This window comes from Yarrowia lipolytica, chromosome 1E (assembly GCF_001761485.1).
Source record: "Yarrowia lipolytica chromosome 1E, complete sequence".
Taxonomy (NCBI): domain Eukaryota; kingdom Fungi; phylum Ascomycota; class Dipodascomycetes; order Dipodascales; genus Yarrowia; species Yarrowia lipolytica.
This window is the reverse complement of record NC_090774.1, coordinates 1-14,723: the sequence shown is the minus strand read 5'-3', so window position 1 is coordinate 14,723 and position 14,723 is coordinate 1. Positions and strand designations below refer to the sequence as shown.

Here is a 14,723-nt window from a genome sequence, read left to right as displayed (position 1 = left end):
AACTTAATAGAGTGCGAGTACTACCAGTCAGTGTATACCGCACTGATTTCCAATCGTAGAAAAAGAGAAATTAATAATCTCTCTTTTTCTACCCATATCTCGCAAGATGGACAGAGCCCGTGAATTTGTGAACTCAGACATTGTTAAGGTTGCATATGTTGGTAATTAATTTGCTGAAATGCTCAGCGGGTACCTACAAACCCCGCGCAACCTTATCGGGTGCGGGGTGGCGAATGCGATTTGTTTGTGTGACACAGAAAGTCACAATTGGGCTGCGAAGGGATGCCGCATCGATACATATACATGTGTCAATTAAGTTGCACTCCATGTTTTAGTGCCGTTTGAAACGAGAACTGCGAAAGGATTATATCTTGTTTGTTCTTGGTCTAATAGCTTTATCGCAAGATAGATACATACTTGAGAGAACATATCGCAGAGCTGGTTGATGAAACTACCGGTGTACTACCGGTGTACCAATAAGTGCTGGTAGTGTGCTGGTAGCGTGCTGGTATCTGTATGTATCGAAAAAAAATACAGTGATATCAACACAAAAAAAAATCGCTATTAGAAACTATCCACGGCTCGCCACAAGACGTACATCGTCGGCACCACCATAAAATATCCATGCACAAGTACAGCCGCCTGAATGTCTCTGCAGAAGAAACAAGCTCCGGTGTTTTGTAAATTTCCTTTTGTAACACAGCTTCCCCAAAGGAAGTGTTCTACAGTACAGTACAATTCGATGCCCAAGATCGCTGTCTCATTATTGTTCTCACTTAGATATACCCTAACCTTGTATTTGCAGCTAGTTAAAGGTAATTCCCGGCAGGGTAATGAGCTCATGAGAGAGGTAGCCGGTTGTCTGTCCTGTAGACGGTGTTTCTACTGAACTGGCTCTTTCTGGTGAATGAGTGGTGTGTGCTATAGCAGCTATCAGAACGTGGTGTCCCTAGATAGTAAGTTATTACTACTGTATATCTAATCAATCAGACATGGGCTTTCAGATTGTGAGTTCGAAAGAATACTATTTAAAATAAATATCAATTGATTGCTATATACAAAGAGTCTATAAAACTTCTTAGTCAAACCTCCTCAACAGTGGGACCCTCGCCGCCACCAGGGGCGGCTCCAGCTCCAGGCATGCCTCCTCCGGGCATTCCACCGGGAGCACCACCGTCAGCTCCGTAGAACTTCATAAGGATGGGGTTCGCAATACCCTCGAGCTCCTTCTGCTTATCGGAGTACTCTTCAGTAGCACCGGACTGAGTAGCATCGAGGAACTCAATGGTCTCGTTGATGGCCTTCTCAAGCTTCTCACGCTCGGCCTCGTCAACCTTCTCCTTGAACTTCTCCTCGGAGAGAGTGTTCTTGAGAGAGTAGGTGTAAGACTCGAGGCCGTTCTTGGCGGCAATTCGGGCAGCCTCCTTCTCGTCCTCGTCCTTGTACTTCTCAGCGTCGTTCACCATTCGCTCAATTTCCTCCTTGGAAAGTCGGCCCTTGTCGTTGGTGATAGTGATTTGCTGAGTCTTACCAGTACCCTTCTCAACAGCGGAGACGTTGAGAATACCGTTGGCATCAACGTCAAAGGTGACTTCGATCTGAGGAACACCACGAGGAGCGGGGGGAATACCGGACAGCTCAAACTTACCAAGGATGTTGTTATCCTTGGTCTGAGCTCGCTCACCCTCAAAGACCTGAATCAGAACGCCAGGCTGGTTGTCAGCGTAGGTGGAGAAGGTCTCAGACTTCTTGGTGGGGATAGTCGAGTTTCGGGGGATGAGCTTGGTCATAACACCGCCAGCAGTCTCGATTCCAAGAGAAAGGGGAGCAACGTCAAGGAGCAGAATATCCTGAGTGGAAGAGGAAGTGTCACCAGAAAGGATGGCAGCCTGGACGGCAGCACCGTAGGCAACAGCCTCATCAGGGTTGATAGATCGATTCAGCTCTTTTCCGTTGAAGAAGTCAGAAACGAGCTTCTGCACCTTGGGGATTCGAGTGGAGCCACCAACAAGGACAATCTCGTTGACTGAGGCCTTGTCCATCTTAGCGTCCTTCAGGACCTTCTCAACTGGCTCAAGAGTGCCTCGGAAGAGATCCTGACAGAGTTCCTCGAATCGGGCTCGAGTGATGGAGGTGTAGAAATCAATACCCTCGTAGAGAGAGTCGATCTCAATGGATGTCTGAGCGGAAGACGAAAGGGTTCGCTTAGCTCGCTCACAAGCGGTTCGCAGTCGTCGGAGAGCTCGCTGGTTGGTGGAGATGTCCTTCTTGTGCTTTCGCTTGAACTCCTGAACAAAGTGGTTCACGAGTCGGTTGTCAAAGTCCTCACCACCGAGATGGGTATCTCCAGCGGTGGCCTTGACCTCAAAGATGCCGTCTTCGATAGACAGAAGAGAAACATCAAAAGTTCCTCCTCCAAGATCGAAAATGAGCACGTTTCGCTCGCCAGTCTCCTTCTTATCGAGACCGTAGGCAATGGCGGCAGCGGTAGGCTCGTTGATAATTCTCTGAACATTCAGACCAGCAATAAGACCTGCGTCCTTGGTGGCCTGTCGCTGAGAATCATTGAAGTATGCGGGAACGGTAATGACAGCGTCGTTCACCTTTGTTCCGAGGTATCCCTCAGCAGTTTCTTTCATCTTGGTGAGGATCATGGAAGAGATCTCTTCGGGGGTGAAGACCTTGGTTTCGCCCTTGAATTCGACCTCGATGTTGGGCTTTCCAGCCTTGTCGATAATCTTGAAGGGGAAGTGCTTGGCGTCATTCTGGACCTCAGGGTCGTCGAATTTTCGGCCAATCAGTCGCTTGGCGTCAAAGACTGTGTTTGCAGGGTTCATGGCAGCCTGGTTCTTGGCAGCATCACCAATGAGTCGTTCAGTGTCGGTAAAGGCCACAAACGAGGGAGTGGTTCTGTTTCCCTGGTCATTGGCGATGATTTCGACTCTGTCATTGGCGAAATGGGCCACACAGGAGTATGTGGTTCCAAGATCGATTCCTACTGCTTTAGACATGTTGTTGTAATGTGTTTCTTTCGTTTTCTTTTGTGTTTGTGATGGCCTATTTTCTGTGGCAGACACCCCGACTTTTAATAGTGTCCATTTTCTGTGGAAAACCCCCGACTTTAATAATGTCCTGTGCATGCTACCTGCATTAGTTCGTGATGTTTCTCGAAGGTGAACGAAAGATAACGTGTGGTAAAACTCTAATAATGGAAGGTTCTAGAAGACTTGAGAATTCATGAAGGGTCACAATCTAAGGACAAGTACTTGTTCTGTACAGCATGTACGAGAGTACATTAAGACTTCGGTCCGTTTCAGATCTTTCATGATGCAAGTGGTACACGACAGTTACTCTCCTTTATCTTTACGAATGGGGTCATTATTAGTTAGAAAAATCGGGTGGGCGTACAGTAGCTGACCAGTTGGGAGACAGAGTTGTGCGAGCCCTGCCAGCAGGACCCACACTGACTGTTGTCTGTGTCTAACATGTACAGTGCAGGTACAGTACAGTACGCGTACAGGGCACGACGACGAATAATACATACGCGTGTCACCACTCGCGGTACAAGTACGAGTTCATACAGCAATGTCGCGTTCGAATCTTAATTCACGTGCCTAGATCGCGTGGCAACAATGCAAGCGCAAGAACCTGTCCAGAATAATAAAGGGTGGCCACTGATTGGCGACTACTGCACACTTGTATTTGCACAGGTATCTCCCTGCCACGTGTAAGAGATTGTTACAAGTACATACTGTACTGTACTGTACATACTGTACCTACAACTGGTCAAGGGTGCCCCCTTCTTGTGTATGTACTCTTCACAAATAGGAACTACAGACGAACATGAAAAGGTTATCTTCCCGTAGGGTCTCTCTACGTGCTGCTTTGTATCGTGTGATGATTATTGTAACTGTCTAATTTTCGAAGACCGTTCTACAAGTAGCACAAGTACAAGTACGAACGATCCGGCAACTGTGTATCCTTCTCGGTGCGGCACGGTCTGATGCGTGGACGTGCAGTACAAGTACATTTGTGAGCCATCTCCCTACTTGTAGCCTGTGTTTTTAGGCTACTCCGGAAACATAATACTCCCGACAAACCTTATTTGGGTTGTGTATATAATCACCAGTTCTCTATAGTTTAGAATAGAGCTTTGTTACCCGTTTTATTTGTGTCCTTTGACTGTAGAACAGGAATCTCTGCCTCCCCCAAAGGGCTGTGACCCCTCAACAACGCCCTGTGTGTACAGGAGACAACCCGCCTATCAGTTAAAACCCCCTCGCTTTTTACCTTTCTTTACGTTCTTCGGTTACCCTGCATCGACGAACGTCACACATTGTACTTTTAACTCTAATTGGCACTGAACATATGCTTGCCATTTAGCAGCTTTATGACATTATGCTGTTCGAAAACAAATTGCGGGTCTCCAAGTAAAAGTACAAGTCTGTACTGTACACACCAAACGACGTCACACGGCATTCATGAGGTCACATATACAACGGGATTATAATATAGAACGAGCTACGCGTATGTGCTTGCACTGGCACGCACGGGAATGTAATACAAGTAGACCGAGACATACTGTAGTCGACATAGCTCGCGTTATTGTAGCTGCTGATCGCAAAACGCGTCTGCGGGGATATTATGCAGAAAAGTGGCGATTAAGTAACAACAGCTGCTACAGTATGTACTGTACGATACAATAGTAAATTGCAGCCATATTGTAGCAGCTGGAAGGACGTGAATACGTCCAATCATCAGGTCAAAAGTACCGCTCAGCTGGTTCATTATGAGTGATTCAAGAATAAAAGGCCATAGTGGCCATTGTGCACGTACGAGAGGTTCCTGGGTGGTACAGAAGCCGCAGTGAGCAGCTCTGAGTCGACATGGAAAGCAGGGTACCACACGTATCACATCTCGTAATAATCCCATTACGGCCCGATGCCCCCTAAAGTCTCAATGTCGATAAGTCAAGCTATGTCCGGAGGGGCGATGGTGGAGTAGAAACAATAGCCAGTACGATAAATTTAACCGCAGGAGCTGGTAGTCACCACAATCACGAGCGTGACATCTTTTCCTCCTCCGATCACACGATGTGCCGCTTGGAAGGGCGTCCCTTTTATCAACAACACGTCTGACAAACCCACCGCACGTAGCGGTGTAGCGACTGTACTCACCAATTAAATGGGACCTCTTCGCAACACCCCCATCCTCCCAATGGGTCACAGCTCCCTTGTTGCTCTGTTGTTCTGGCCTGGCGGATGAATGCTTTATGATTCAACACAAGTAAGGTTCGAACAGGGGACAATGTGCTCGAGCTGACATATCGTACCAACAACACATGACATGAACACTACAAGTAGACGTGAACAGCAGTCTAAAAAAAGACGGAATACTGTACCTACCGCCAAGTTCAAGTCTGCAAAGCCACACAAAGGGTATTTCGTAAGGACTACTGTACTGTAACGCAACGCACAGTCGCACTAACACAGACACACGAACAATATTCCGAGATTATCGATACCAACGGTGTAATATCCTGCAAGGTAGTGCATTCTATAGAACGGAGCTTGCATCAAAGAAACCGGCTATACACCCAAACCTTCCTTACCGTTGTGTCGGCGTAATTACAGTCATGCATCCCATTATGATCGGGAAGAGGCTACAGTAGTCCCACACTTTTGTTCGATTCCGGCGTGTGTTGTTCCCTGGCAGTATAGGGCCTTGGCAAAATGACCTCGAACTGCTGTGCCGGAGAATAGCCCCAGCTTGAGACTGGGTTGCTCGATCTGAGACCCTTGTTTGAGTCTAGCTGTGCCAAAAGACATTATTACAAAGATCAAAACGTACCCGCACAGCAGCCATCTTGATGCCTACACAAAATCTGACGGGGTTACATTATAGTATAGTGTATAGTACAGACTGTATGTACAGTATGTACAGTATGTACTGTAATTACTGCAGGTAACTGATCGATCGAGAGATCTTTTCAGAGGAGCTAGTCCGCAATTTACAAGGGGGCTTGTAAACTGCCTGAGATATCACGTATAGCGACACCCACAAGTACATGTACAGTAGTTCCATTACATACGGCTACAATCTGGGGTCCGCGAGTGGATCCGCGGATGAAAGAGAAGGAATTAAACGAAGGAGAATCTGTACTCTGACGGCTCTGTAGCTTACATCTTTTAGATATCTTTGAAATATTGTCGTACTGTTGACATACAGTATGTACTGTAGGTACAGTATGTACATACATGGGTCGGTCTTAGAAACATCTTTTCGGGGTGATGTTTGGAGGACTGTTTCAATATGTATTAGAGTATGGTTCATATACTGTGACCCACGTGACTATAGTTTCCCTATTAAGGGTATAATGCCAAGGGTAGATCCAGGGAGACTCTCTATCTCCGTAAAAGGATGGGAATGTCTTACTGTAGCAGTACATACAGTTATCATCACAGCGAGCTACGAGTTTAAAGGTCACCTCGCCTTAGGACTCGGCAGCAAACTACAGTACCCATCAAGAGAAACCTTCGCAGCTGTTGCAACTAATGATAACTCGCGAAACCCAGTTTGTCTGCACCTACGTATTCAGTTGAAAAATCTCTTCTCCACGCCTCACAGCCACCGTAACAAGCGATATCGCTGCCTGCGTAGCTGGAGATTCCTTGGATGGAAGGTTGGGTGTCCACGAAGTATCTGATGCTACAGCCGATTGTTTTTTCCCGATTGTTTTTTCCCGATTGTTTTTTATTGTACATATGTAACTCTTCCACGATTGATAATGATTGATAATGCTGACTTACCGCCGGAATTGGAGATTGACATGGGCGTTAGGATCTCTACAGATCCGGGAGTTTCCAGACATTGGTTGCTAAAGCAGAAGTTTCGGCGTTTTACGGTGACCCCTCCCCCCAGATGCTGTTTGCCCTAAGCAAATAGAGAGCGCCGCTTTGGTACCAGATGGCGTTGCTAAGGCTCTTCCACTTGTGGTCTAAGGACATGACAGAAATCTGGCTATTGGAAAAGAGATCAGACTATAGACAAAGAGTCCGGACTATATCTGTGCCAACCTTCGAGTCATCAGTAATGAGTTATGAGGGCTTCTCATGCAATGTATATTAATATAAGCAATCCCCGGTATTTTATTGGCATTGTAAAGTACATACTACAGTAGCTGCAGTACAGTACACTGTACCTATACAGTGGCTACAGTACTACAAGTAGTAGTTATATCAAGTACATCTCAAGGGGTTCATGACATCAATCAGAAGAAATCATTTTTGATCCCATCTGTACTCGCATGAACGTGAAGATGTCTCAAGTAGATCTTTGTTACCCAAATCAGACACACAAAATTGGAGTGCCTCCTTTTGGACTTCTACTGACCCAACAGGAATATGAGATATGTGACTGACATGGCATCACAGCCAGCCTCACAGTTCTCTGGCTGTGGTTTCTTCTGTGGCAGACTGGAGTTGGGTTGGTTCGAGGCAAAACAAGATACCCGACAACCTCATTGCCCTGTGTGGAGTTCATCTGGGCAAATGATATTGTGGTCGGTTTATGTATCGTACGCAGATAACCACGAGTACGAGGTATCAACCCGTACGTCGTGTCTCAGTCCTTCGTCAAGCGAACGGCTGAAACAACGCAACTCACTAAACTTTCTTTCCCATTGTCTTGGTAGGAATCGTATTTAGGCTCACGTATTGATGCATGATTGCGTACCGATCCGTGGGGAAGCTAGTCCACAATTGCTACATTCGGCTCTGTGTTGTCAGTAAGCGACATTGTAAAATTCCGTAGTGACACTGTGGAAGTGATTGAAACATATTAACAGGATGATGGTCTATTCAGAGGTTTCATTTCTGATGATTCGCACTAAGGTAAGCCATCACATTGCATGTCAGACTGCAGTGTATCTGATATTATACAATACGGGTACTGTACTGTACAGTACTGTACTGCGCAGGTACAGTTGTTAAATTCTTGGCATCCATTATTAGTGGAAAATCTCACAGTTAGCCTTGACAGTCTGTTTCCGGCTACAGTAGATTCCGAAAGGAGTAAAGTTGTGGACCGTAGGGATGGTGGCGAAGTAGGAAGATTGCCAATTTCATCAATAAAATCTAGACCAAGACTTATTTTTCTTGTTTCGACAGCTTTTTGGGACGTACTGTTACCAATTCGGCTGCTACTTTGCGTAAAAACCGAAAAAATCGACAGAGGAGCAGACGATTTTACTTGGTTAATAGAGATGTACATAAACGCATGCTGAGTACGGTAAACATCTATACACACCAATGATCACTCGCTCTATCTTCATCATATTGTTGCGGTCTCTGTGGCTCTAGCTCAGACGGCGCCGCTAAATCCGATCACAGGCATGTCTGTTCACAAGGCTCAGGACAGCACCCGAACCCTTGGCTGGTCGTGGGATACTTGGGAAGCTGAGCTCAGCTTTGCTTTTGATGCTGCCATTGTGATAAACATGAAAAGTGGAGATTATTCTGATTTTTCCATCCAAGGTCCTCTTTCCTCCTACTCTGCGTCTTCCGTTGTTCCTGTTACTTACAATTTCAACATTGAAAGTCAGAACCAGGTTCCTCTCTTCAATGGTGGTTGCTACTGACGACAACTACAACTTCCGAGCTACAGCAACCTCGTTCTTCGATGATACTTCCATTATTGATCTTACAATGGCTTCTGGAACATTCAGTGTTGAATTCATTTTTGACCAGACAACCCCCCCAGGCACTAAATCCATTACAGTTGGTGCCTTTACACGCTCCGTTATATTGAACCCCAAACTGCAGTTGGTACTACCCCTGGAGTAGCAAAGGTTCGTTATAGATTCAGACGTGAGGGCGAGTACCTCATTCTTGAGATATTTGGTTATGTTCTTCAGGATCCCAGAACCCACCCGTCTATGTATTTTCACACTTTGAATGCCAGTGTGGGATATACGTTTGAAGTGGTATCTACCAACCCTTGGGGGATGTTGGATTTTTATTACGTCGACGCGAATGGAAATCGAAATGATGCTGATGGATCACCTATCGATGCTGATGCTGCTCCTCCAAACAACGGATTTGTTAATTCCACCTATGCTCAATCCGGGCTTGATGACAGCAGAATACCTCTGGTATCAGGACATGCAGATGGACTCTTCCTTACTATGCTGGGTAAAATGAGCGGAACTGATCCACAAGCTTGCCTCCTGTATTCAGGAAATTATCGAATCCCAGCGGTGAGTCTGAACAGGTGTATTGCACAAGGCCGTGGTGACTTCGGTTTGCCTAATGGATATGGAATGGCTGCCGTAGACTTTACAACAGCGTCGTATACCTCTACCGTTCCCGGGACCATTCCAGGAACCGAAATTGTCTCAGATGCTAATGGTGACTACTACGAGCGTGTTACTACCACCCCCATCTCCACCATCACTGTTCCAGGGTCTGTAGAAGGAACTGCTACTCTCACTGACCCCAACGGAGACTACTATGAAGAGGTGACTGCAACCCTTATTTCTACAGCTACGGTTCCAGGACCTTCCGCAGGTATAGCAACACTCACAGACCCGAATGGTAACTTTTACGAGCAGGTAACCGTCACACCTGTGTCTACCATGACCGTCCCTGGATCAGTTGAAGGAACCGCTACTTTTATTAACGCCGATGGTGACTACTTCGAAGAGGTAACAGCCACCCCAGTGTCTACTACCACTGTTCCAGGAAGTGTAGTCAGCACTGCGACCCTCACCGACCCCGATGGTAATTTCTACGAGCAGATAACAGCTACTTACGTTGCTACAACGACCGTCTTAGGCTCGACTGAAGGAACAGAGATCACCACCAATGCAGATGGTGACTTTATCGAGCAGATAACACGTGCCCCTGTCTCCACCAACTTTGTTACTGACTCCCAAGAAGGTACTGAGATACTCATCAACGCTGATGGCGATTGGTACGAACAGATTACAACTATTCCAGATGCTAGCCCTGTATCTACAATCACAGTTCCAGGCCCCACAGCTGGCACTCAGATTCTAACAAACGCCAACGGGGACATCTACGAGGAGATCACTCGTGTCCTTGTCTCAACGAACACTGTCCCCGGTCCTACTGCAGGCACACAAATACTCACCAACCCTGATGGTGATCTCTATGAGCAGGTAACTGTTGTCCCTGGCGCCAGCACTGTCTCTACCAATGTCGTTCCCAGTCCTACAGCTGGCACACATATCCTCACCAACCCTGACGGTGATCTCTACGAGCAGGTAACTACGGTCTCAGATGTCAGCGTTGTCTCTACTACTATCATTCCTGGCACCACTACAGGCACACAGACTCTTATCGACGGAGACTTTTTCGATCAGGTGACTGTTACAGAAATTACTATGGCAGCTACTATCGGTGAGTATACCTCCTCTGCTCCCACGGCTACTGTTACTATCTACGCTACTGCTGGTACTGAGCTCGGTAGTCTCTTCAGATGCAATTGTCTTCTCAGAAGATACGGTTACTGTCTTTATTACCGTTCCTCCTCATGAATCCACTGTCTTCAACAGCCCTAGCTCTCATGGTGGAAGTGGTTCCATCGGATCCGTAGATGCCAACCACCCCGATGGTAACACAGGACCTCATGGATCATACGGTCCAGCATCCAAAATTACTGGAGTATATGGGGGTACCGGGAGTGACTCTACAAACCCCCGAAGAGATTCTTCCAATCTCGCAGATAGCAGTCCCGGAAGTAGCGGTCAAAGTGCGTCTTATGGATCTCCCGGCTCCCCAGGACCTCCTGGAACCCCTGGAACCCCTGGATCTGACTCCTCTGTGCTGAACTCTTCGGGATTCCTGGGTGCCAGTGATTCTTCCAGCTCCTCAAGGTCCCCTGGCTCTCCCAATTATTCTGATTCACCAGAATCTCCAGGCTCTCTACACTCTTCTGGATCATCTGAAGCTAACAGCGTCCCCAATAACACCCCCAATCAGTCAACTACCGACTCAGTTAGTCCTCAACAGGCCAACGATGCTTCTCTTCTTTCGGTTGGTGTCCTGATGGCCCTTCCTCTGTTTGCCATCATGGCCTAGACCTTCCGTGTTAGTCCTTGAGCTCAATAAACGTTTATAATTAAGAGATATGTTTGCTAGTTAGTGCAACGCACATAGTATGATACCGTATAAGTACCGGTACAAGTACAGTACTCGTAGCAGCTACAGTACATGGTCTCATGGAGCTCCGTTGGGTCCGTCGGCTGCCATGCCCATTGTCCAGCCTTCTTTATTGCCACTCTGAACAAGTTAAAACTCGAAGTTTAAACACGTGATGCCCCGCAGCACAAACATCGCGAGATTATTGACATGGACGAGAAAACATACCAGGACAACGGCAACAACAGAAGCACCAACACCGTCAGAGGCGGCATGCACGACATCAGCAGAGACTTCTTCAACCTGACATACAAACGCGCTCTCAACTTTCGGTGGCTCTACAATTCAAGCGCACTCCTCAACGTCCCCTTGCTCCTCAACGTAAACCCAGACCACGTCATTCAATGACACCAATTCGGTGATGCACTGACGTGTTAAACATATGAGGCCCATTCCAGTGTGATATTGCTCGATGCCTCATTCACCACAGACACCGAACGGTGACTCAACAAGCAGCAGTGGAGGTCACAATGCTGCTAAACCCACAACGTTACGACCAGGCAGTGGGCGCCGCAACTCGCCTGGTGTTTAGATGTGAGTACAGTACTGTACTCATCCTGTATTCACGATAATAGCGCTAACGTTATTGGCCCCCGTCGTCAGCGTCGCACTGCCGACATTTGCTCCATCGTGACACGTCTCATTTCTCAGACTCGAGCCTGATCTACAGCAAGATGTATCCCTCTACTTTCCCTCCATTTTATTCAACTCTGCCTCTGTTCATCATCAGCAACGCCACTGTAATCGCCACTTTTAGGGGAACCGTCATTTGCATGCAACTCGTGACACAGGACACAGACACAGACACAGACACAAGACACAGACACAAGACACATGGCCATACCAGGATCCAACAACCTTCAAAGTAAGTTAGTTTTTATACTGTTAAACATGCGTGAGTTGGACTGGGGCGCATGACAACGAGAGCCATGAGGCATCTAGCTACTGTACTGGAATATAAACCCATTCTAGCATTGCTACCATGCGGTTTGAGTGGCATCAGGTTAACACCGGGACAGGCTTTGGGCATTGACTCTCCCTTGTCAGTCCAAAACACCGAATCATGCTATTCCATCGAGTCACAGCCCAGCCCTTGACATCGCCCACACAAATGATTGATCAATGAGACCGAGGCGTATCGCAGTTGCCCATATTCAAGTGGCCACTGATACCACGTCTCACGAGGTGAGGTATCATACGCTTATCTATTTGGGGTTTCCATGGCACCAGTTTTCGGCGGATGCTTGGTCACGAGTCCTAACACCCCAGAAAGACATAGATCATTCGATTAAGGCAGACACTAGGGGCATTGTGGTATCAAATTGTTCCCCAAGAGCTCATTTGTCGTTGTTAAAACCACACACGTGAAAAATAGCAACATCACTCCCAGGTTTGTGCAGTAGAATATAGCTTTTCCATCGATTACTGAAGTACATACAGTACACTGTAGACATTATTCAAGATGAATTCTACTCTTTATTCTCGATCGTGCCCTCGAAGATATGGGATATCATGGTATCAAAATTTTGGCACAGGCTGAAATTGCCGACAAGTTCTTCTTCGGAGAACACACGGATAGCCTGTCTGACCATCTCCAGTTGAACTGGGAGTACAAGGAGGGAAAGCTGGAGCCGGGAGACAGAGGAGGCGAGAAGGTTGGATTACAACGGCACGCAGAAGGAAGACAACTGGTTATGGTTCCAGATCGCCCTGACAACGGCGGCGAAGAAGATCAGAGCACACAGAACCACGGCTGACCACCAGATAGGCGTCTTGGCAGAAGATGTTGCAAAGGTGATACAAGGGGCACGAATGAGAACGCCCGAGTAAAGAGGATCTCACCGCGGTGTAAGAGATGGGGGTCCGACTATCTCAGGGGCTATCTTGCCGAGACTATGTGGGCGAAGAAAGATGCCAGAAAAGAACGGACGGACGAAAACATCGAGACAGCCAGGTTCATGACGCACGAGTTCCACTGGCAGGCCCGCCAGGCCAAGGCGCAAATGTGGAAAAACTACCTCAAATCGTTTCGAAGAGGAGGCATTTGGCGCGCAGCCAAATACTGCCCGCCCACCAACCAAGCCCCCTCCCGCCACTACGCAAGCCGGATGGATGGAGAATGCAGATGCACTGGAAGGAGGACTAATCCCGCCTCTCCGCCGTCTAAGTCGACACCACTGGACTACACGCTAGAGGTAGACGAGAAGTGAGGGAAGCTCATCGAAGAGGATCTCTTCAGATCGACCGCCAGAACCCCAAAAGGGCTCTGGGGTCTGACATGCACAAGGCCAGGGTCATAAAGGAAGCACACAAGAACCAAGCCATGTACCCATACCTTCTCCGCCTGTATGTTGCGTGCACCGAGGCGGACCAGCCACTGGCGTGGAGGACCAGGAACACGGTGGTCTTGCGGAAGGGAGAAAAGCGGGACTGGGCACTGCCCAAATCCTACAGGCCAAATAGCCTGCTAAATGTGATGGGGAAGGTCCTCGAGGCCATCATCCAACAAAGGCTGACACACATCACAGGGGACACGCCGAAAGAGCCATTCGGAAGACGAAGCAGATACTCCGCACCAGATGCGGTGCTGACGCTGATCCAGGACGCCCAGCTGGCGAACAAGCGTATAGACACCCGGACCACAGCCCTGATGGTAGACGTCAAAGCACGATTCGACAAAGTGCACCGAGACACCCTGCTATCAACACTGGGGACACTCAAAGTCCCAAAAACGGTTATCCGGTGGGTATGTTCGTTCCTCACGGGACGCTCAATCTCACTAGTGGTCGACAGCAGACACTGACCCCACGGGCAGTACAGGTAGACATTCCCCAGAAATCTCCAATCTCGCAGCTCCTGTTCCTGTTAAACACTACGCAGCTCTACCGAGTAGTCAAGAGCTATGACGCATAAGTGATAGGCTAAACTGACGACATCACTGTAGGCATCCATAGTTGTGTGGACCACACAACATGTACTACGGCGACAAGCTAGGATTCATTCACCGTGGCAGAAAAGGACGAGATTCCAAGGAGGAAACTCCAACAACTAACGGGAGACATCCGCCTCCCACAGGAACAGGTGAAGTTGCGCGGCATCACTCTGGACACCAACATGAAATTTACAGCCCACATTGGCACTAAGCACTCGAGCTAGGAGAAGCAGCGCTGGGGGTCACTCAGCGACGGGAACGACGCCAATGCGGGGTCACGAGCGAGGCCGCCCGGCGCCTCTACCTGACATGCGTCGTGCCAGTCATCGAGTACGGATAGGAGGTCTGGTACTACCAACTAACCGATGCGGCATTGAACAGAACAAGGAAACTACAGAAGCACGCGGCAAGGATCATCCTTGTTGAATAAAATGAATTCATATAACAAGTACATTAAAGACTTACATATCACTTGCTAAGAGGCGTTCTGATAACCAGACTATTCTCTCTATCAGAGAAACTCGTCAGGAGAGTCTCCGCCCCCTAGTGGAGGATTCGACTGAGCACGC

At 47.9% G+C, this 14,723-nt stretch overlaps 3 protein-coding genes and 1 pseudogene across 3 annotated transcripts; 3 read left to right on the top strand and 1 right to left on the bottom strand.

The window, feature by feature from the left end:
* Positions 1-1,082: 1,082 nt before the first annotated feature.
* On the bottom strand, positions 1,083-3,140 carry YALI1_E00115g (uncharacterized protein; the record flags this gene model as incomplete). The annotated part of the gene is made up of 1 exon (XM_066094325.2): positions 1,083-3,140. The coding sequence occupies one exon, from the start codon at positions 3,138-3,140 to the stop codon at positions 1,083-1,085; it is 2,058 nt and encodes a 685-aa protein (XP_065950397.2).
* Positions 3,141-8,392: 5,252 nt separating this feature from the next.
* On the top strand, positions 8,393-11,102 carry YALI1_E00040g (uncharacterized protein; the record flags this gene model as incomplete). Its single annotated transcript, XM_068282882.1, has 3 exons — positions 8,393-8,597; positions 9,333-10,490; positions 10,645-11,102. 3 exons carry the CDS (start codon positions 8,393-8,395, stop codon positions 11,100-11,102), a joined length of 1,821 nt encoding a protein of 606 aa, XP_068138983.1.
* Positions 11,103-11,372: 270 nt separating this feature from the next.
* YALI1_E00019g (uncharacterized protein) lies at positions 11,373-12,979 on the top strand (the record flags this gene model as incomplete). The annotated part of the gene is made up of 5 exons (XM_068282881.1): positions 11,373-11,494; positions 11,653-11,756; positions 12,046-12,087; positions 12,367-12,407; positions 12,758-12,979. The coding sequence occupies 5 exons, from the start codon at positions 11,373-11,375 to the stop codon at positions 12,977-12,979; spliced, it is 531 nt and encodes a 176-aa protein (XP_068138982.1).
* Positions 12,980-13,461: 482 nt separating this feature from the next.
* YALI1_E00012g (Misc non-coding) lies at positions 13,462-14,575 on the top strand (annotated as a pseudogene).
* The last annotated feature ends 148 nt before the right edge of the window (positions 14,576-14,723 follow it).